The 24,385-nt window shown below is 41.1% G+C and overlaps 1 protein-coding gene across 1 annotated transcript in view; it reads right to left on the bottom strand.

Moving 5' to 3' along the window:
* LOC111239024 (netrin receptor UNC5D-like) overlaps window positions 1-24,385 on the bottom strand; it is a 161,897-nt gene that overhangs the window by 25,693 nt on the left and 111,819 nt on the right. The window contains exons 3-8 of the mRNA XM_022768789.1: window positions 17,920-18,063; window positions 17,576-17,679; window positions 4,572-4,746; window positions 3,303-3,470; window positions 684-848; window positions 298-330 (exon numbers count right to left, since the gene is read on the bottom strand). Coding sequence (XP_022624510.1) covers window positions 298-330; window positions 684-848; window positions 3,303-3,470; window positions 4,572-4,746; window positions 17,576-17,679; window positions 17,920-18,063 — 789 coding nt within the window. The remainder of the gene's footprint in view (window positions 1-297; window positions 331-683; window positions 849-3,302; window positions 3,471-4,571; window positions 4,747-17,575; window positions 17,680-17,919; window positions 18,064-24,385) is intronic.

The raw sequence follows: 24,385 nt of genomic DNA, 5'->3' as shown, positions 1-24,385 counted from the left end.
TATCCTCGTCAAACACGGACTTCATGTTACTGCTCTACTAGTAGAAGGTGTAGGCTGGCGTCAAATGAAACGAGCAGCCCGAGAATAAATAATTTATTATGGTGATGGTGACACTCAATAGAAGTGAAGCTATCTGCAAATAAGGGACAGCCTCCAGCTCGTCTTTGGTCATTGTATAAACAGAATCAAGAATTCTTCTTCTTCTTCTTCTTCTTCTTCTTCTTCTTCATTGGTTGCAGACTGTGATATCCTTAAAATAACGTGACAGTAAGAAATGGAAGCTGAGGAGAAACTCACCCTGTGGCTTAGCATCATGTAGCAACTTTCGATCTGCAAAGACAGAGAAACATCAGACTTCGACAGTTTCTCCATGACCTTTCTGAACACTACAAGTGTTTGTTTATTTAATTACTACTTGTGTATGCATCCATGCCTGCGCGCACACTCTGTGTGATGTACGTGGAGTGGAGTGGATGAATAATGAAGATGAATGAGGGTGCTGGTAATGAGCATGATTATAATGACGATCATGATCTAGCCCACACTGCCAAAAATTATGAACAGTAAATCTATAATGGCACAGTCCCTGATCACAGTGGGACTGACGGTAATGATGCTAAACTGTCTTTTTTTTTTTTTCTCATAGTGAACCAGTGGAGAGAGGTGGTGGTGACGTGACTCACTCTGTGTGCAGAGGCCGCCGGTGCAGTTGTCGGTTGCCAGTGCCACGCCGTCACACAGCCGCCCTCCATGTTTGGGCTCTGGAGCCGTGCACTCTCTGCTGCGCTGCCTCTCGCAGTCAGAACTGCACAACGACCACTCGCTCCACTCCCCCCAGCCGCCATCAACTGAGGGATCAGACACAAAAACAAATGTTTAGCCTTCCTCTCTGCTATGATGAATATTCTCTTTAACATGGTTTTCACACATAAAAAGTTACTTCCTCATTGAATGCCCCGTCCACCACCGCTGCCTGCGCTCGGTTGACCGGTGGGAGAGCGGTGCGTATCAAGATGGTTATCGGAGGAAACATCAGAGAGACTCAGCCACGTGTTTGAGCCTCAGTCAGACCCAGACTCAGGAGTTTTTTAAGGAGTTTGTTGTGATCAAAATCGGTGACTGGAAGACGTGTCAGAGCGGTAAGCGTAGTTATTTGTTTTTGTTGTTTGTTAGCTTGTAACTGGCAGCGGCTGACACCGTGTTAGCGGTTGTGCTAATGCAAACTGTGACGTATGAAACCCTGGCTGTGTGAATCTGTTCTTAGGAGACGGTCATTGGTTCACTGCAGTTCAAGGTGGAAATACTCAGTGGTGGTGCTGAGCGCTCATGGCACTCATGATATGTCTTGTATTATGTATGTATGTATGTGTATGAACATGTTTACAAGGTTAAAAACTTGACTTTCATCGGAGGGGGTCTTTAAGATTTGAGTACAGTCATCCTCTCATTTACTGTGGACATGCGTGGACACTGTGAACACACACACACACACACACACACACACACACAGATACAAAATAATAAAGAAAATCAACTAAATTTTCACTTTCACTGACTCACTTCTCTAAAAAATATTAAAATAAAAAGACTAAGCTGATTCATTTAATAGTTCTCTGACTCTCTCAAGTTAACGGCTGCAGCACTAACTTCACAAAAACATTTTCTTCCTCAGGGAGCCAAAATATTGTGCCGCCTTGCTGACTCGGAGCATAAAGACACTCTGTTTATGCCACACTCCATCAAGTCTCCTTTCCACCTCCAAATGCTCTAAAGTTCCCTTCTTCCTGCTAATCTAAACGCAAATGCACTCTGTTTATGTTCAAAACTCAGATGCAGAGAAAGAATCCTTCAGAAGTAGGCTGTTGGCAAAGAGGAGATAATGTTTGGAGGAGTGCACTGCCTGCCCCTGATAACTTTTTTTTTTCCTTAAACCTGATGAGCATTCTCCTTTATACTGGTGCTGTGGTTGAAATCATAAATTTTGGCTTGTCTAGAAAAAACACTTGGGCAGAGCAGATTACACGGCGGTTTTGATAACTGGAACTGCTGCTCAGCTCTTCCTCTCCCCAACCTAAGCTTCTCCCGTTTGTTTCCCTCTCTCACGGGTTTTTCTTTCACCCCTCTCTCAATTTCCCATACATTTTCTCTTCATTTGCTGTTTTTCCACGGTCTCCTGCTTTAGATTTCTGATACGAACCTCTGTCACTATCAGTGGTGGAAAAGTCATGCATTCATGGTGAAATGTAACTGGTTCAAAGGAGACTAAAGCTAACTACAAAGCGTACCCTGAGGCTTTCAGGCTTGTTTCCTGCCTTCCAGGCAGTCTCTACTTTCTATTAATTTCAGGTATTTTAGAAACAGAGAGAATCACAGAGACCATTTTGTTGCCTTTCCTTTTTGTTAAATTTACATTATTATTGTGTGATAATGCACACGTGAGTAGAGAGAACCCTTTTCATGCTGATGCATTCAAGGACGAGCTGTCATTCAAATCCCCAGGGTTGGCTGCCAACAGCAGGGATAATTCAACATTTTGGGGAAAACACTTGCTTTCTTGACAAGAGTTAACTGAGAGGATTGAAGCGGGAGCCAGCAGGCACCTAGCTTAGCTTAGCATAAAGACAGGAAGCAGGAGGAAACAGCTAGCCTGGATCTCTCCAAAGGTAGAAAATTCCACCTATCCTCACATCTAAATATCGTTAATTAACACATTACAGCTCGTTTGTTGAATCTGCACAAAGCTGGAAGTGTAAAAATTACAATTTGGGGGAGTTTGTGTGCAGCAGGAAGTCACAGCATCCAACCAAGAAATAGTTCCAGCACATAAAACCACATATAACGGTTTCTGCACAAGGTTCAGCTTTACTGTCATGATACCACATGGGATCGTACAGTTAAATGCAGTTGTAGCCCTCTCCACGCTTAATAAAGTGAACATGTATAAACAAGTCAAATATTTTAAATTTGTATAGAATAAAGCAGTAAAACAGCCACATAAAATAAGAGTAGAAGTAGCACTGAATCAAATAAGTGCTGAAGGAAGAAGTGAAAAAGAAACTACAGGATATTGCATTTACAAGGAATATACACAGTTATACTGTGTATGCACATACATGTATGATTACACAGAGCTTCCTTGAATGTACCACTGAAGTCAATTTTACCAGCATGTAAACCTTTCAACTGTCAGCTGCTTTTCATGAAACACTATTAACTGGAACCTGTGAAGTTGGAGGACATTCACGCTTTAAAGCTTATGCACAAACACTGACAGCATGACGAACTTGTGTCCTTGTGCTTACCTGGACACAGCGTGTTGCAGGTGCTTTTCTGCACCGACATGCCCTCACAAAAGGCTCCCCCGTTGAGAGGAGCTGGGTTTGTGCAAGTGCGAGAGCGTTTCTGCACGCCGCGACCGCAGCGCACGTTACAGGGCGACCAGTCCGTCCACGATGACCACCCTCCGTTCACTGTGTGAAGGGAGAGGGATGAAAAGTGTAGATAGTGGTCTACGTTCTGTGGATAATAACGTATTTTCTGTCTCTGAGTGTTCGTGTCACAGGAGATGAATCACAGGTGATAATGAACGTCTTATCAGGGATAAAAAAAACAAAACACAGAGGTGTCTTGAAAATGATCAATTATGTGTTTCCCTCCATCTACTTCTTCCTGTGATTTGTTGCCTTAAATAATGTGGCATGATTGACTAATCAGCTCATTTGCTGTCATAAGAAAGGAAGAAATACTTGCATTGCATGACTGTACGTCTGTCTGAGGCTACTGGGAATAGCGAGCCTGTCAGAGACTTCATTAACATTATGGAAATGAATGATTGATGGGCCTCAGCTATGGGGTGTCAGATTGAATCAGATGTATTCATACAGAAGCTAAATGCCCTTCCTGAAAAAAATAAAAAATAAAAATAAATAAATAAATAACAGGATGAGAGGTCGGTAAAACGAGCACAGAAACCCTCCAATTAACAAGGTGTTCCTGTAGTGTGAAAGGAGGTAGTGCTGGAGTGATTGTATAATTTCACTTATTTTCCTTTGTCTCAGCAGAGCTCGCTACAGGGCTATAAAAATGCTGGAAACAGTGTGTGCTGGCCTGCAGCAATACAAAGCGTTTTACACAAGGTGTTTAGCGCTGGCAGATAAAAGGCAGGGAGTTGTGACAGCCCACGTCACTGCCTTTCCATCATTAATAATTGAGTTATTGTAAATATTGTGCCTGTGTCTCCTTGTTTTCACACATGAGGGATCACTTGCCCATTACCTGCTCATTAGACTCTTGAGTGAAAAAAGGCCACACGCTGTGGTTGAGCGGTGCTTTTTATATTAATGACTTTGGGGAATTTGCTTGAGGTGCCTGTTTGACGGGCTGCTTCTGTAGTGAAAGCTGATATTTTGATGCAGGCAAGAAAGCTGTTTGACATTGTTTTGATCATTTGTAGTGCAAACCTGAAGCACTTTTCTGTTACACACAGGATCTAACCTTAGATGCATTTTTCTTTGAAACAATCTGAATACATTTTTTTTTTTTTTTTTTTTTTAGGAGTTTGATAGTCTTACCGTAGACTACAACAGTGGCTGTTGCGCTGCGTCTTTTGGCCACAATGTTGCTGGCGACGCAGGTGTAGTTCCCCGAATCAGACAGGCGAGCTTCTGAGATGATGAGATTGTGGTCGCCTCTCGTATCGATGATGCCGTCAGAGCTTAGAGGCTCCTCGTTTTTCAGCCATTCCACCTGAAACCAGCAGAGTGCATGCATGAGTGACTCAACAGGCCGAGGGTTCGCGTGTAGGCACAAGAACGTTTGAAGATGAGAGTGTGAAATAATGAGATCAGTGCCTCAACCAGTTTATGCAACAGCGCTGCAATAAATCCCACATCCAGGAACATTTGTGTGGAAACTGATTCAGAGAGCATTTTGGAGGATGTTATTTTGTGGTGCTGTTTGAATTTCTGGATTGTATTGTGGGGGAGGGGGCTGTGCATCAGAAGGTCTCCCACTCCTTGCTCCTCCAGTCCACGTGTTGAACTATCTTTGGACAAGATACTGAACCCCAGATTGCCCCTCATGGCTGTGTGTAAATGGGTGTAATGTGTTATGTGTGTGTGTGTATGGGTGTGATGTATGAATGCGTGTGCGTGGGCGAATGTGGTATGTATTGTAAAGTGCTTGGATTGATCTCTAAGACTTGAAAAGTGCTATATAAGTGCAGTCCATTTACCAAATGTATTGCACTATACAGAGAGGTGTTCCTATTATTTTTCCTTCCCTCGCTGACGTAAATGGGGTGTACAGAATAATAGAAACACCTGTCAGCATTACTATATTTACCAAAGTTAGCGAAGGGGCTGATTCTCATTGCAAGATTAGGGGTTTGTGGGAAAAGTACAACATGACTGACATCCACATGGAGGGAGTGATGAAGTAGGTAGGTCACATCCTCTACCGATTCAGTGGCCGTGTAGTGAGTGAAAGTAATAAGGAATTACAAAATAAAGGACGCTCTGTTGATGCTCCTCTCCTCGCATGACTGACCCTGTAAATTGCTATTAATGTGCCACTGGCTTGAGCTTTTCATTGAGAGAGACGAGCTGGGGGCATGAGGGAGTGGGGTTTGATTTATGGCAGTGTATTTGAGGATTAAAAACTCCGCCCCACTGGGAGCTCCATATGTTTGTGCATGGGGTTGCACTCCAGAGTGTGTGTGTGTGTGTGTTTGTGGAGAGTGTCCATTTGCCAAGGGAATGTAACAACAGCCAACAAACTCAGAGATTGCTTTGCTCTTTCGAAGCACCCTGGGTGAAAAAATTGAGCGAGGAAATCAATAAATCAGGAGTCACGTTGTCACAAGCATTTTTTTTTTCTTTTCTCCTTTTGATGGCTCGAGAACTCTTTCATCACGCGCCTTTAATTTCACTTTTTTCATCATTTGGCTGCACAGCTTTCAAGACAAACCGACCAACCACACTGGTGGGCTGCATTGATCAACCCCTTTCTTTATATTTTTTTTTCGCATTTCACTATTTCACACCTTCAATGTCTAATCAGCTCTTATCTTGCCATCGATGCTGTATCACATCCTCCACAGCTGCTAACATCAATTTACTCAATTGCGGAGGCAGCCAGTTCCAACCTTCCACAGTAGAAAAACAGTGCAAATTTTTACTTTAATCGTATAAAATCCACCATTATCTTATGGCTTTATCATACCTATTGTTATTTTGCTTTTATACACTTTAAAGGATTATATATCTATCTATCTAGAGAGGTCCTATAGTCTATTATTGTTGTTCTTCCTCTGATTGTGCAAAGTTTACCTTCTCCTACCGACTGCAGCCTTATCTACTATCTGTGAAGTCGGGAATTGACCTTGACAAGATGGAGGTTTGTACTCTATCACCTTCTCTGGACTCCTTCGGAAAAGTGACGACAGAGATGATCCTTGTTGTTCTAACCAGGGTCACATTTTACATAGTCTCCGTGTATTATTTGTGGTATTTGAAAAGATTCCACCTCAAAGGCGTCTCTAATGTCACCAAGAGACACAGCCTTTAGATAATGAACCAAGAGCTGACTCTCTGACCGACGGGTTGGCCCGACTGACACAAGCAACAAATTACATCTAGAGGAAGATTCATAGGCTGCTGCAGCTCCAGTCACACTGCTTTACTTTTATATTGTCACTCCAAATGAAACGCAGGCTATTTTTAGTTAACTGCTTGTGTTGTTATGATGTGGGAAAAGGTCACATTAATTACTAAGTTATCTAAGAACTAATTTCAGTGTTGTACAGTAAAATTTATAACTACAAACACTGTACATCAATTCAAACACAAACTGCTACAGGGCATTAAGTTTTATGGTATCAAATTACTTTGAAATACTCTTCCATTTGTTTAAAAAAAAACAACTATAAATAAAAACAATTTTCCTGCAGGCAGCTCTAAACAAGTTTGATGGAGTAATATAATGTGGGAAATTCACTGAATTGAAAATTAACCCTCAACCCTTTGTTCTCTCCTGACACGTATTCAGATGGGATGCATATTTATAGAGTGGTGGCAAAATTTGACTTGACACGTACCGAGATTTAACCATTATGCTATTTAAATTAAATATATCTCAACATTTAGTGGATAATATGTCACCTCAGGAAATGCAGAATAAAACTACATGCATTGCCTGAAGCAGAAAAACTCAGGGATGGGTTACACTGTATTACAATGACAAATCTAATTTCTATCACAGTGTAGCAAGTGGAGAAATAATGAGTTGGGTAAATGTGCAACTACTGTCTGTTCATCAGCAATTTTACATTAATCATTAAAAGCAATGCAGAGAAGTGTTTTGCCTCATTTACAATGTACCACAGTACAAATGGTGCTAAATCACTGATGTGCATTAAATTTGTGTTACTCATAGACCTGTGTGTGTTAGGTAAATCCAGTGGACATCATAACAGGGATACATTACGATATAATACAATATAATACAATTAATGCATTGTCTTATTACCCTTGAGCTATCTGACAAGGTCCAATGAAAACTGAACATTAGAACCGTCATTACAGTCGTTTTATTGAAGAGGAATTGAATTACGTTATCTTATATTGCAGATGTAGGGCTCTCCACCAGCTAATAAAATACACATTAAGAAAAAATCTATCGAAGATATGTGTGAAATGAGATGTAATGTCTGAAATCAGGGTCATTGAAATGATGCCACTTGTTTCTTTTTACAAGGAGAGTGAGAGTTAATAACCTTTTGGCTGGACCGCAACAGTGAAAGCCAGCTTTAGAAACACATATGTCTCTGACTGACTGACTGAGTGATAAAGTTTCACCATTGGTCAGTTGGCTGAGTTTACCCATTGGCTGTTGCTCTTTCAACATGACTTTGCACAAACAGTTTCTATTATTTCAACAGGGGGGTGTTTACAGTCAGTGCTAGCTCTGTTGTTGCTACATTAACAGCCTTTTTTGTTTTTTCAAAAAAGCTAACAACATCTAACAACTTTTTGGACAAACCTTAGCGACCTTCTGTATTAGCGAATGGCTTGGAAGTCACTGTTAATTAAAATCTAGTCTTAATGGGCCACGTTTCAGTCACTATTTCAAACTTTGTAAATGAGACAGGAAATCTAAAATCTGGATATATACTCTAGGTGGGATTTCATACATGTCAGTAAGGAGCCACTTGTGAATCAAGGGGTGACCATTCAACCAGCTTAGAGCACGGCCTTTAACTTATAAGAATCTTATACAAGGAGGATATAAGAGGACCTGACTTCACTGGATTAAAATTGATTATTTTTTGCTGCATTTTCCATGGAGGTACAGTACAGTATAAATGGTAGGTATAAGTGTATAGATGCAGTAGGTGGGTATGTAGTTGGATGAGATGCTGTGACACCTCAGGGGTCTGTGACAAGCCTGCCGCCTCTGTTGTTCTTTTTATATCTCACTGTAAACCTCGGCTTGAGCTCAGATACTGTATTGACGATTCACATCGGTGGCATCAGATGTGGGAGATGCCAATACGACACCAGGGGACAAGCCCATAGATAATAATAAATAAAAAAAACTTCCTAATCATATATGCCTCACTATCTGACAACAAAATTGTATAACTTGAAATATATTAAGAAATAGTCAGGATTCATTTTATCTGATAAAATTGCTATAAATATGCTATTTTTTCAGGCATGCTTAAAAAAAAAATCTAACTTTCATGCCCTTATCATTTTTTTTTTTTTTGATGTGAAGTACTGCATGGATCCAGAAAGTAGGCACTCATTGATCCAGTGTTCTCCGATACAGATGCTCTCTTCCCCCCAAATTTAAACTCTGTTTCTCACTACCTGCGACACACTGGGATTATTTTTTTAGGTAACATGAAGCCAGGAATTACTGTGGCACAAGAAACTGAGTTGGTGGCTTGCCATGACTGAATAAATATAACTTACAGTGGAAAGACTAATTTTTGTAGACATTGACACTGTTTATACCTGTTTTATTTAATTTATAGGGGATAAATCATGTCATGGTGCCCAATCTGCATAATGAGGTCAGTGTTGGCCATCATCTCTACTAGAAAGCACCTCTTTTGCATACAAAGTTGGGTAATTTTAACATTACTTCACCATTTGCCAAAAGAGTGTGTGTCGTTTTCCGACCATTGTGGCAAGCCACCTCGGAGAGCCTGGCAAGCCTTGCAGAGCTCTCTGACTCTGCCACTCCGCCGCTCCACTTTTCAATAAAGATTCAAGGATGCAGGTGAGATATTTTGGCAGGCTTATTCCTACCTGCCTGTGTGTGTTTTTACACAGATAACAGCAGACTACTGAAGACATGAGTGGTCAAGTCTCTGGAGTTTCATCAGATATCCATCACTATATTAACTCAAGAGATTGTCAGAAGACATTATTGTCAACAATTAAACTGAAACCCATTAGGTTTAGCTGGCAATTCACAACAACTTCTGAAAAGAAAAAAATATTATAGTAATTATGAAAAACAATTGTGAAAACTCATAATTGTGAACAGTAATATTGATCTAATATTATAATTTAATATGTTTTTTTTAAGTGATAGTCATAGAAATGTCTTTAAAGGAGCAATTATGCTAGCTGTTTTGCTATCACTACATAGCTAACTTTAGCATTAACAGCCGTTAACTTACCAGTTTAAAAGAAACATTGCAAGTTCAGCATCAAACTTCAATCCTTTACTCACCAAGAGCTGTCTGCAGAGGTGGAAGACAAGCCTCCTGCTTTGCTTTTATTTCTATCACTTCTTCTCTTGACCTGAAGTTAGCATGCTAACCAGCTAGCCCCAACCCGGTAGCACTGCTCAGCAGACATATCATAATCTCTTGTACTGTAAACACAATGACTGTCACAATGTCTCAAGCTCTTGCCAAGACTGGTATGTAAACAGTTGATGCTAACGTTGGCTATGTAGCAATACCTAAACTTACCAATAGATCCTTTAAAATGAATAATTACTAAATAGTACAGGTCCATCTGAATTCAGAACTGTGTTATAAATTAAATGTAAATATTATGAAGTAAAAAACTAACAAAAATAGGCCATTTTACTGATATATTTAAAGTGATCCCTAACAAGAGCAGACTGAATGAGGATTTCTGGGATACTTGTGTCAACAGGGTCTTTTAAATGGCACAATCATTCACTATTTAAGAGCATTTTGTGTCTAAAAAAGACCAACAATTTTCTAATCAATCCTTTTCAGTTAGTATTGATAACAAGCGAGATGTGTTTGAGTGTTGAAGTACCGGTTACTGTTGTATCGATCTGCTCTTCACTAAGGATCATTCACTCTCTCTCTTTGCAATACTGTGAATTGTTTAGGAAGAAGATGCTCCCAGTTCTGTCTCTGTGGCTGTTCTGTCTTTGTTTGATATTTGCCTGCATTTTTATGACACATATGTGTCTATTGATTTATTTGTTGAATTAGCTTGTGTGTGTGTGTGTGTGTGTGTGTGTGTGTGTGTGTGTGTGTGTGCGTGTGTTACTGCTTACACCACAGGTGTAAAAGTATGTGTGGTAAAGAAATAAATCGCTGCATGTGTCTGCTCTCCCAAACATATTGTGTGCTTGTATGTATTCATAGAAGGATGAAGCTTATGCATATATATTCTAGAGCTGCCTTAGTGATATCCTCTTTCAGACACTGATCACATTGATGACTGGGAAACTCTTGAACATTTATTTGAAGGAATGGGAAGCTCATGCTGATGTTACCGGTCCCCTCATCTCATCAGGAAACTATGAAGACGTTTGTTTCTGATTCATAAACACCTTGTTGTAAAAAGCATGTGAGCTCACTGAGCAAAAAGAATAAGTTAAAATAGACATCAGAAGTAGAAAGGTGTAGCTTCATTAAACCACTGTCTTCTTCAATGTAACTGGCCACATAATTGCCGTTCTGGTCTCTCTGTGATTACAGGAGTAGAATACATTTGAGCTGTCTTTGGTGAGTTTTTCATTTTTATCCCAGCGAATTTCTCACACTGAAATAAATTAAAATAATCGTCTACTACTGTGATCGGTTTCTCTGTCTCATGTTTTTGCTTTGATTAATCTCTCTCACTCTGCCCCTCCTTTACTCCTTTCCAGTGTTCGCTGCAGGAAGTGTATGAAGCCAGAGTGTGATTTGCATTCTGTGTTGGTCCTAGAGTGTCCCCTCTGGGGGAAGAGCGATAGAGAGATGCACATGCTGATGAGAAGGCAGAGACAGGACAGACTCAAATGAGCCTGATAAGCCAGCGCCTGGGGAGGACAGGAAACGGATTTGCTTAATTGGTAAATTTGTTCCACTTAGATAGCAGCAACCAGTGGTGAACTACACCACACCTAACCCGTGCCGATCAGGCCTCACGGGCAGTCTGCTGGTGGTGGGGTTATATACTGTGAAGGTCACGATGTTGACCAATAAACAGCAGCTGAGTTAAACTGAAAACTGCTCTGTGTTCCTCTGAAAGTTTTCCATGTAACTTTTGACTTGTTCAGTTACAGTTCATTTCCAGCCAGAGGAGAGAGAGAGAGAGCAAATAAAATGAAGTCATGATATATTGAAAGCAGCATCAAATGGTCAGCAGGGGAGCCATGTACCATGCAGCAGAGTTTCATTTTTCTGATAGCTTCAAGCTGTTTGAAGATGTTGAGATGAGAGAGCCGACAGGCCCGGAGGACCGTGTGTTTATTTACGGAAAGGTATCTTAAAGTTAACACACACACACACACACACACAAAAGTATGTCCTCCTCAAGTCATCCCAATTCTTCCCTGCATCCGGCCCGAACACTCAATTATTCTGAAAGCAAACGTAACGACCTACATTTACAATCATTCAAATAGGAAGTGAAAGCGACATGAAGACGATTACAAAGCATCGCAGTAGGTTTTGTTCCATCTGATTCAATTAAGGCTGAGTTTCATTAACAAGTGCCCCCCCCCCTTTCCCTCCCCTCACGCCTGCACCCTCTGCACCTTCCCAAAGCCATGTATGGCCTTTTCTCAATGCAACAATGACTTTCATGAAATCACATTAAACAAATGAGGCCCCCAAATCTGACAGCAGCATATTCTAGAGGCGGGGATGGCTAAACCCTTGTCGTGTCCTTGGTTTATCTCCACACCGTCTCTGGAAATGTTATGTTTATCACTGAATAATTACATTTTAAGCACTTCAAATGACTTTGGATGAGAAGCCTTGATGATTAATTACACATGGTAAAGAATACTTGGCCTTGGTTAATGTGGAGCTAATGATTGTAAAACTGTTTTTTTTTTCTCTCGAAGTTATGGCAGACCTTTTATTCTCTCCACCAATAAACTTTCAGCCTCACGAAGCCAGGAGCAGACTTCAGTGCAATTGTTGAGAGCTGGCTACACTCAGCAGGTATTTGCCTGGATGACATTTGAAGTAGGCCGGACAATAGACAGCTCAGGCTTTAAACCGAACCCTTCCTACAGCTGGATGAAGCAATCACCGCCTGGGTTGTTGCGAATACACCCTTAAATCAAGAATTTAACCAAGTCAAAAACAACACCATGTAGTTCCACAATCATGCTTCACTTGACATTTACAACACATAATTTGTTTGTCAATAGGAGTGTCAAACTGTTCCCTGTTAGACCCATCTGAAAGCTGAACTCTTTTACTTAAAAAAATGAATAAAAAATGTTCCCACCCTGCTTATTTCTTTTTTTTTTTCTCTTTAATGAACAAGAATCTGAAGTTTCAAAATTCAGCTCTGGCTCTTGCTCTCTAGTGCTTGCTGCTGATTCAGCTGCTCTATTGTAATTCCCCCTTGATCTCAGATCAGTCTTTGACGCAGTGGATTACGATGTCTTAATCAGCTGTCTGGAAAAACTCTGCTGGCATCAGTGATGTGGCTCTCATCCGTCCAACAGGTTTAGAGATTGTCCCGTGTCACGTATGTCCCGCCTTGCTGCAAATTAAGATCTGGATGTCAAACAAAACAAAACAAAAAAAAAACGTCCGCAGCTTGAATGGCTCCAGACTGGAGGTCAGTCTCATAACCTTCATGGTCAGAGCGCATGCATTATTAAAAGTCTCTCATATAGTGTGGGAGCCGTATCTAATGATGTTGCAGTTGTTTACTCAGAGCTGTCTTTCTATGCTCAGGTAGTTTATTGATCTCGAGTATACAACAAACACGTTCTCAGAAAAGTGACCCCACCGCACAAATCCTCGTTGCCCTTTACTGGCTACATGTCAGTTTTAGAATTGATTGAAAGATTTTATTGCTTGTTTCTAAAGCCTTGCATGGTCAGGCTCATGCTTATACTGTATCTGTGATCTGCTAAGTCACTAAGATCCTTCTTCATCCCTCTGGAGATTGAGATTTTTTATTTTTTTTCAGACGACCATGTCCCTTAATTTCTGGTTGTTTTCTTTGAGCTACTTTCATTATGAATTCATTCATATGATTTTCCAACAACCTGAACGACCATATAGGTCATTTTTATTCAAACCTCTGATACGACCCATAGGAGTGTTTTTTGAAATAGCGCCCCTACAGGCGGCAGGCTTACCAGAGCTTGGTTGTCATGGTTACAATAGTAAACACGCGGACTGTACCAAGAGCGGCGTATAACTTCGTCGCCATGGTTACTACTATAACGGTCATGTCTTGGTTAGGTTTAGGAAAAGATTGTGATTTGGGATAAAATAAGTACTTCTTTCAACATTAGATGATCTTTGTTGTCATGGTTACAATAATAACAACGTGGTTAACTTTGTCAAACGGTTATGGATAAACATAAACTGCTGCTTTCACACGGGAATCGAACACGCCGCTCTCCTGCGTCATATCCGCCCATCCACCGCAACCTCCTCCTGACGCAGACTCTGTCGCTCTTTATACTGCGTCACCGCACTCTTTCCGTTGCTCCTCTCATAATTACTACAGCGGCGAGATGTCGCCTAGCAACAAAACGTAACTATGGGTCATAATAACCTGCTGCATAAACAACCTATGGACTCGATTTTCACCATGTCTGTTATTTTAGACTCTGTATGTATGTTTTTCTCCTCTAATCAGAGCCAATCATGTAATAACATCAACATTATAATGAACACAAAGCATGTTTTTAAACTGCTCTCTCTGTTTATAAAAAAGTGGAGACAACTGAGGAGCTTTGGCCATCTCAACTCTTGTCGCCAATAAACTCAAGCAGGCTTAAGCTGTTTTACTACGATACATTCTCTGTGGTCTGGCTTACAATGTGCACAGATTATTGCCTCTATCACTGCTGGGACAGATAATATGGCATTCTCTGATTTTCATTAACATCCTACACAGCAGCCCAGTAAACTCCCGGGTGGCTTAGTTACAGCGAGACGCGGATAAAGTTCTTTCCTCCCTCACTGTTACTGTTTCCTCTGAGAACACGAACAGAGCAGCGACATAAGGGGATTTCGAGCTGTAAAGTCGGCTGCACAGCGTTTATGTCTTAAAACAGCATGCAAAGTTGGAACTCATTTCATTTGCATGTTGTCAACTGAACGTTTATTGTCAAAAAAAAAAAAACTGCTCATGTGTCTTCAGCAGCACAAGTATTAATTTCCATCAGGATCCGTTGCAAATCGCAGTGGTATGAAATATTCAAATAGATGTCATGACCAAAATAAATATGCCTCGGAATACAAATAGAGTTCAACAGATCACACTGCATCCTGACCTCAATTCCTTAAAACTCAAACTGTAGCTGAGCTCCGGCTTCTCTCTGAGCCAAATTTCACAGTGCTGGTTACAAAAAAAGGCTTTAACCTCTCAGCAATGCCTAAAGTCACAAAAAGAGAAAAGTACACCCGCATCTCCAACTCTGGGTGTGAGTATTTTTTTTCTCCCAGTGCAAGTCATACTAGAGGGAGCTGGATTTGTCCCTGCATTATTTACTATTACCATTCTCTTTGTTAGCCGGAGTCACATTAATGAATGCATGAGGAGTTGCCTATTTGATGACCACAATGCATGGGGGAGACTCGCGGTACACCGATGCTCCATTTGTGTGAGCTGAATCATTCATCACACACACATGAGCACACGCAGACACACACACACTCACTCACAAAATGCACAAACACAGTTTTACATGCTTTATGTGTGCTATGGAAGGAATGCACGGCCGTCTTCTAGGAGTCTTAAAACCCAAAACTATATTTTTTGTGTGTGTGTGTGTGTGTGTGTGTGTGTGTGTGGGGGGGGGGGGATCAAGCTTTTTATTAATACAACAATTCAGAAACAACAATACTGAAGAAAATGTGTGGGGAATATAAATTTCAAATATACTCACACAAGTGCTGATTTTCTGCCTGAATTTAAGATGATGTTGGATTGTAGCCTTTTTAATGCAGTCATCCAATTTTAAGGCACCAGAAGCCATTAACATAAGTGATCATACTGTATGTAATATCTGCAGAAAACCTGTTACAATCAAACACTGTGAAGGGGGGGGGGGTATCTTCCCCTGTGATACTTTGTCTGTACTGCAGATTTCTTGGTGCTTGTTCACTGCTTGCTTGTATCAGGGGGGGTTTTGGTTTTCAGTCTGGTATTTAGTAAGTGAATCACATGCACATGTTCATTAAGGCTGGGATGATATGCTTATTTCCTGATGCAATACTAGTACGTTACTTGGGTGTCAATTCACACTGGTTTTGCGGTTCTACAAGTACTGCCATTCGATATTTCAATTTATTGCGATTTTTATTTACTTTATTTTTTAACACTAGATGACAGGAAAACCTTGAATCATACACTTCTTCACTCTAGAGACTATATCATGAGTCACATGTCAGTCAGTCTTTCTAAGTTATATTTCAGCAGCATCATTGCTATAAACCCCTTGACTCTTTCTTAAAGACATGCTAACTAAAAATCTGTTACAATAAAGTTAAATGAAGTAATGTTATAATGAAGCACTGAGTTTGTCTCAGGCCGTAATTGAAGAGTTCTGTGAAATCGAAGCTTGAAAAGATGGTAGGACAATAACAGTTAGCAGTTAGCTTTATAGTTAGCATAAAGTTATATCATTACTGGCCAGCTCTCTGGTTCATGTGCTGATGCTATCAGGCTAACCAGCTAGCTCCTGTGCTAACTGTTAGTTGTTAGCTGTTATTATAGCATCTCAGAGTAAGTAATAAAATAAATATTCCCGACTCAGTTAGCCCAGGAGCTAGCTGGTTAGTCTGATAGCATCATCACATGAACCAGAGAGCTGGCCAGTAATTTGTTATTTTGACGAATAAATTCAGTTTATAATTCATAGCAGGAAAAAGATCGTTTTCCACATTTAGTTAAAGTTATTTCATTTCACAGTACTTTCAACTAGTGAGTCTAAAAGTCAAAGCAAAAGAGTCATCATAACATTAGAGAATGGGAACTCTAAATTAGTGAAATTACAGAATGATAATGAAGTCTCCCAATGTGGATGTTAATGCCGTCAAATACCCCTTAAGCTTAAGGTTAGCTCTTTAACCTCAGTCAATGTTTCATATCAAATCTAATGTGTTGGAAAATCGATGAGACATGGGTCCCAGTCATCAGACTGCTCTGAGTGTAATTAAGAAATTGGACTTAAAAGATGAAGAAAATCAATGTGTTTCTCAACTGATCATATTTAGAAATATGTAATACACGTCTGTTTTACTGTTGTGTTAGTGATATAAACAAAGCCTTAACCATCAGCTTCATAAAACATCAATAACTTATTAGTCAGTGCATGTAAAGGCCTGTCAATCAATTCAGGGATAACAGCAGGGTTCCAGTCCTGTGCTTTTGAAATTTTCTGGTAGGGCTGTCAGTTTGTTTACGCATAGATCACGGACTGTGCCTTTAAGTAAATGCAAAGCTTCAGAAGCTGGGGCACACAGGCTTTGATATTGACATATCTGCCTACTGAGCCTCCACATAAAGGCACACAACATCAGAGCGCAGCACAACACACACCACTCAACAGGACTGTCCGTGAGAACCTCATTTTATATTCATAGTAAAAATTATAATGGCAATGACTGGCACTCTCTTTCAGACATACACACACACACACGCACGTGCGCGCACACACACACACACACACACACACACACACACACAGAGGACTCAGAGGAGAGAGGGGGTGAATGATACTGAGAATGAAATTAATACATGACATCTAAATAAGTCATAGCCGTACATCCTTTTACTCGTAAACACAGGAAATAGAGAACATAGCGATGCACATGCACAATTATTATTGCCAGTATATGAATGATCATTCCAACTTGAACAGAATGAGCTTGAGAAATTAATATGAATGGCATCTTCAGCTCATCAACTGCAGCTCTGGCTTGTACCAGACTGGGGAGAAAAGTGCACACATGTCTTTGTTTTGTTGTGGCTGGAGAGTAGCAAAACATTGTATCATGAAAACAGAGTTATTCTGTCAGTAAACCAGACAGATGACTGCTCCTCTCCAGGCAACATAGGAGAAAATGTTACTTGTTTGAAGTGCAAGAAGCCCTCACCTCAGCCACAGGCACTCCCTCTGGGGGACGACAATGCAACACAATCATGCCATTCAGAGGCACCTCAGTGCCTTGGGGGTCCTGCTCAAAGTTCTTCCTCAGGTCTAGGGGAGAGAATAAACAGCCGGCATTAAAGAACAACTACAACAGCACGAAACAGCATCTAAACATGCACATTAAAAGTCAGATTTGTTTCATGTGTGGCAACCTCTCCTCGCGCAAACACATGCAGATGTAAAGAGTGACGCCTTCTGCAAAATCACACCACCAGTTTGAAGGAGAATAACCTTTCCAGAGACAATAAGGTCAGTCTGGGTTATAAAAAATGACATGGAGCTGCTTACAGGCGATCCGGACTGTTGCCTTGCGGCTCTTGGAGGTTCCCAGGTGACTCCAGGCGACGCACAGACACCAGTAATCCTCTGGGCCATGAAAGTCCTCCACCTGCTGACGTGACACGTTGATCATCACCTCGCGGATCTTCAGCCCTGCAGACAAGATGGTTGATTGCTTAGATTAGCTTTCATTATATCACGGGAATGATCAATCAGAGAGATGAAGAATTGTGGGGACAGGATGATGAGTGAAATTTGAATCTGATAAGATTATCAGCGGTAAACAGATCTAGCATTTGCCAGGAGGAGACGGAGCTGAGGCTGCACGTCAAGCCGAAACATTTCAGGGATTTTGTTTGGAACTTAAACTGCATACTTCTGTAAGTGGTCCGCAGACATAGAGCTGACCACTTCAATCTTAACATTAATATATGTCATCACTGGCCTTTTGACAAACCCTCATTAAAGCCTGAGTTTGGCAAACAGACGGCCAGCAATGCAAAATGCTGGTTGTACTAGATAGAAATTGTTAGCAAGCTCTAATATCCACTCTCAGAGTCTAACCGTAATCCATTTATAGAGAACTGACACTAAATGCTTTCCAGTGGAGGCATTAGCTGAGAGGAGGAACACATCTGCCTCTTATTGTTTTCTTGGAAAACATTTGAAGAGGCTATAATTTAAGGTAGCAAAACAGTGCAATTAAACGCAGCATCTGAACACAGATACTTTCGATGACAATCAAATCGTCTATTTCTGCAGCAGAAGTCTGAGTTAGTGTCAGACGGGTCATTTGTTAATATCTGTATATTGTCTTGTGATGCAGCCCATAATGAGCTAGGCGTGAGACGAGCATTTTCCGACAACTGATGTGAATTTAAAAGCCCGGTATTTCAATTATGCCCGACTATTCACAAAAGATGACAGCCTCGAACCATTAATGTATAATAAGGTGGCTTTATTGGGTGTCTAGGAAATTGCAGCTTTCATCCAAAAGTGTGTGATGTCTCTCTAGCACCGACTTGAACAGATTTATTATTATGTGAATAGAGTTATGAACAGCTAATGTGTGGCGTCTAGTCTCTAACATACTCGTGCTGGAAACTGCTGGACAGTGAAACTTTTCGTCCCCTTACTTTCAGGCTTTAGTGGTGATAAAGTGGTAACGATACAAGCCAGGTGGAACATTGGCAATAATGTCTCTTTAAATCCAATCATAATCAACCGCAGTGAGAGGTGATCTCACATCCAATAACATTTGATGATGAATTGTGAAGTGTGTGTGTGATTGTTTGCCTAACTGCACATCCTGAGTACACCCACTTGTCCTTAATTTCTAATGCAAGAATGCAGATGAAGTGTTTCTCAGAAAAGTTTCCTGCGCCGCAGACGGCCTTGTGCACTCACCGCTTATTGCGAATGCATTCGTACCATATTTTAGCCGTACAAAAACAAAAACAGTAAATTAAGCCGAGATTGAAAGGAAGTTGATGTGAAAAAGTTTTCCAGCCTATTACATCAACCAAAGCTGGATGCCCTCCTGGTTCGAAACTCATTCTGGCGCTGCTGCAATTAAGCCTATATGGAGGGGAATGGGGAGTGACGGTAAAAAGTAGCCACCTCCCGTCAAAGAAAATTAGGATTAGAGACTATAAGGAGGAGGTGGCTCTGATTAAATGACATCTATGTGTATCAGTGATGTGGCTGTGTTTGCAGTGTGCTCAGTGGATGCACCTGTAGAGTAGCAGCATGATTTAAGTTGACTGCTTGAGCTATTATTGCTATTATTGTTACTAAACTCTGACTGTATAATATTCAATTTAAATACACAAAGAAAAATGTCACAACCTAATTATATTTTATGGCTAAAGTAAAATTAGTTAATGTTAAAAACTTGTAAGCTTTAAAATCCTGGTTGATATGGCAACACCTGTAGTTACTAGTGGTAACAGCAAGTCAGGAAACACACCTTGAGCTGCTACAATGTTTTAAATACAACATAGGAGTAATATGTGTATCTGTTTACAGTGTAAACAAACAAACACTTTTACTGGCGCGCCACGTCATGTTTCGGCATTTAAAAGCTTTTAATATGAAGTGGCAGCAGTAGGAAATGTTAGGTTTGCATTAACAATTATCATTTCCTCCATCTCTGATCCACCAACGTCGTTTCCTGTGAATTGAATGGTGCGCAGTAATTCTATATAGAAAGGTAATTACAGAATGGAAATACATGAAATGTTTATTGCTGAAAAAAAAAATCTTGAGGAAGAAAACTTTAAAAGTGAAGAATAAGAATCAGTTTAAAATCTTCTATTTCTAGAACACACATGGGCATTTTACGGCCCGCGGGCCAGACCCGGCCCGTGGGCTGTCTCAGTCCGGCCCGCGACATCCACAGAGGTGAAAAGTGCTATACGATCTGATTGCAACAGGGGGCGCTATTTTAATTTGGAGTGGGTGAAAATGCGCTTCCTTGACTCTTGCCTTGACAGTTCGATGATCATCAGGATGAGTGCTGTGAAAAAGAGAAAAGTTGATTCGGAATGTCGTGTTTTTAACACCGAGTGGACTTATAAATATTTTGTTACTAATGTGGGTTCAAAGGCTGTATGCCTGATATGCCAAAATGCAATTTCTGTTTTCAAGGAATATAATATTAAGAGACATTTTTTGACCAAGCATGCTAACTATGCCACCAACCTATCGTCGCGGGAGAGAGAACAAAGGGCCCTGAAATTGTCCTCCGATTTAACCGCCCGTCAGAATATTTTTGTGAAGCAGACGGCCATACAAGAGACAGTCACGAAAGTAAGCTACATGCTAGCTCATAAGCTAGCCAAACACAGCAGGTCGTTCTCAGAGGGTGAGTTTTTGAAAGACTGTATGGTTGAGACTGCTAGCATCCTGTGCCCTGACAATAAAAGTCAGTTTGAAAAAATCAGTCTGTCTCGTCGGACCGTTACCAGGCGTGTAGAAGTGATTGATGAAAACTTGTCTGATAAACTGCTAAAGAGAGCAGCCAACTTCACCTATTTTTCCATAGCTCTGGATGAGAGCACAGATATCAAAGACACCGCCCAGCTTCTTATTTTCATAAGAGGGATCAGTGATGAGTTTGAAATCGTGGAGGAATTTCTTGCCATGGAATCGATGAGAGGGACAACGCGGGGATTTGACCTCTACGAATGCGTGTCAGGATGTTTGGAGAAATTCAACCTGCCATGGATTAAATTACTGAACGTGACAACTGATGGATCTCCGAACCTCACCGGTAAAAACGTCGGGCTTTTGCGGAGGATACAGGACCGGGTGAAAGATGACAATCCCAACTCAGATTTGATTTTCCTACACTGCATCATTCACCAAGAATCCCTGTGTAAATCTGTGTTGCAACTGGATCATGTCACCAAAACGGTGGTAAAACTCGTAAACTTAATCCGGGCCCGAGGGCTCAACCACCGCCAGTTTATTCAGCTGCTGGAGGAAAGTGGAGCAGAGCACACGGACGTGCTGTACCACTCCAATGTTCGCTGGCTGAGCCTGGGAAAGGTGCTTCATCGTGTGTGGGAGTTGAGAGGAGAGATCATGACGTTTCTGGGGAATGTAGGTAAAGCAGACGAGTTTACCGAGTTGCAAGACTTGGATTGGATGTGTGACTTTGCATTTGGGGTGGATGTACTGAGCCATCTAAATGACCTAAATGTGAAGTTACAGGGGAAGAACGCATTTGTGCATGAGCTGTATTCACACGTGACAGCGTTCAAAGCCAAGCTGATCCTGTTTTCTCGACATATGAGCAACAAGTGTTTCACACATTTCCCAACGCTGGCTACACTGAATGTGCCACCCCGCCACACTGACAGATACTCCACTACTCTGACACACCTCCACACTGAGTTCAACCGCCGTTTCTCTGACTTTGAGAAGATTAATGCAGAACTGGAGCTGGTGTCCACTCCCTTCTCATTCGACAGCGAGAAAGCGCCCCCAGATGTGCAACTCGAACTGATTGACATCCAGTGCGATCTGATTCTGAAAGAGAAGTTCAGCACCTCCACACTGGACAGCTTCTATGGTGCACTGAACGAAACGCAGTTCCCGAACCTGCGCAGGCATGCACGAAGGATGCTTGTTTTGTTTGGCTCCACCTATGTCTGCGAACAAACATTTTCCGTGATGAACTATAACAAGTCACGTTACAGATCACGTCTGACGGATGAACATCTGTCCTCTGTGTTGCGCATTGCAACATCACACATGACGCCAGACTTTGATGATCTTGCAAAGGGAGGTGACCGTCTGCATTGTTCCCATTAACTGACAACCCTTACTCCGCGTGTGCACAAAGCTGCGAATATGTACACAGACAGTGGAGACATACAAGGGTCCATCCGAACTTTTTGGAGCTTCACGGATACAGAGACAATGTGTACACTATCAATCGGCAGCAAGATAACTGCCAGAGTTGTTAAAACAGTGTGAGTATTAAAAAACAGTGTCTATTGTTTTTCTGATGAGCATTCAATGCAATAATTTAGTTACAACAGTTGGATGCAATGTTTTTTGTTTTTGCAATGTGAGTCATTTCTCACAGTTGTAATTTAAAGGAGTTGTGTGTTTCTCTGTAAATAAAATTATACAAAACCCTAATATTTTCTTCATTGAGTGATGCAGGTCTGTCACACAAATAGAACAGTCTCACTGAATCATAGTAGTTAATTGTAATATTCATGAAGATGATCATGTATTTGTTTAAAAAGGGCTAGTGACTAACACAATCCAGCCCACCACATCTATGTACAGGTAGTTTAAAGTAATTCTGCACTAAATATTTCATGTTTAAATTTTATTTCCAATTGTGTGGCCCTTCACTTACTTTAACGGAGTCAGTATGGCCCGCTGGAAAAAAATATTGCCCACCCCTGTTCTAGAACCTTCTGAAGATTTTGTTTGTCGGTTTCCTGAAGAGCTCGTCTTTTACACAGACTTTTGGAACATCTAACAAGTCATGCCTAACAACAAATCTCACAGCAGCTGTTCAAAAATCACTGTAAAGCTTAGCCTCTTGTGGCTTATTGCTTAATTACGCAGCCCTACACTTGTAGAGGAGCTGTCTCTCCACAGGCTTTTGCCATCACGCCGTACATTGCAGACAGCAGCTTAGACATGGGCCAGGATTAAATGAAAACTAATAATGTGAAATGAAAGGTTATCAAAGGAAGCCTAATGAAGTAATGTAAAACAGAAGTGCTCTCTGAAGACACTGTAATCCTCTGCAGCGACTGACTGATTCTAGCTTTTGATAAACTTGTCAATTCTTGGTCAAGAGAAAAGGCTTCAAAACTATGTCTACAAACAAGACGCGCTCTCTGAAGACACTGTAATCCTCTGCAATGACTGACTGATATTATGCACAATACACACACACACACACACACACACACACACAAACACACACACAACTGCTTCTCCTTTCCACCACTACAAATTAGAGACTTAATCAACATGCCTGATGAAGTGAGAGTGAGTCAGATTTAACTACAGGAAAATGAAAACACAAGACTGCATTCTAGTGAGGGGGCACGCTTGTTGTCACGTCATGAAAAAAATATGTCATTGAATTTCAACTCCTGGGCTCAGTGCAGTGGGGATGTAAATGTAATATGAACACATTACACACACACAAAAAAAAACACTTCTTGCTCACCTTAAAGTCTTAAAGCCCAAAAAGATTATAACTCAACAACAAAAAGGTAAAAATCACGCACAGTAACCATCATTTACTCGACCTATCCCAAGATTCATTGCGCGCCGGCAATGAAATTGAAAATGGCAGCAAACAACGGCGACAGAGAGCCTGAGGATTACACTTCTAATGCAAGTGCTGGGTCTCAGCTCAGTTCAAGAGCTCATGGTACAACTGTTAAAACTGAGCGCATTAAAAAAAAAAAAAAAGAAAGTCACATGTTGTCAAGGTTGCTCGGCGACAGGTGGGCCGGCATAGCTGGGGGCGCAAAGCGTAAATCCTCCGTAAGCCAGACTGTCATTGGGACACAGCTAAAATCTGCATTAGGAAGAGGACACACAGTGTGAGTGTGTTTATTATTGTAACCATGACGACGAAGGTCCTCTAATCTTGAGGAAATACTTACAATAGCCCAAAGCACAATCTTTTCCTAGTTCCTAGTTTTTGTGCCTAACCTTCACAAAACAATGACCAGTCCGCAACCTTGACTGTGCGTTTGTTACTGTTACCATGACGACAAAGGTCCGGCACACCTGACGCTGGTATGCTGCTGTGAAGGAGGGACGAGCGACCTATATGGTCCTTTAAGTTGGACGACTTGCTAGGATGTTGACAACAGCCTGAAGCAACCGCAGAGACCGGGGGGATGTCGTCTCTTCCTTCACACTGGCTCCTTCACAATCAGACCTCCTCATCTTTATTAATGACGAAGAAAACAGAAGAAAC

Source organism: Seriola dumerili, unplaced genomic scaffold (assembly GCF_002260705.1).
Source record: "Seriola dumerili isolate Sdu_G_001 unplaced genomic scaffold, Sdu_1.0 BDQW01001845.1, whole genome shotgun sequence".
NCBI classification, from domain to species: Eukaryota; Metazoa; Chordata; class Actinopteri; order Carangiformes; family Carangidae; genus Seriola; species Seriola dumerili.
This window is presented reverse-complemented; position numbering and strand designations above follow the sequence as displayed.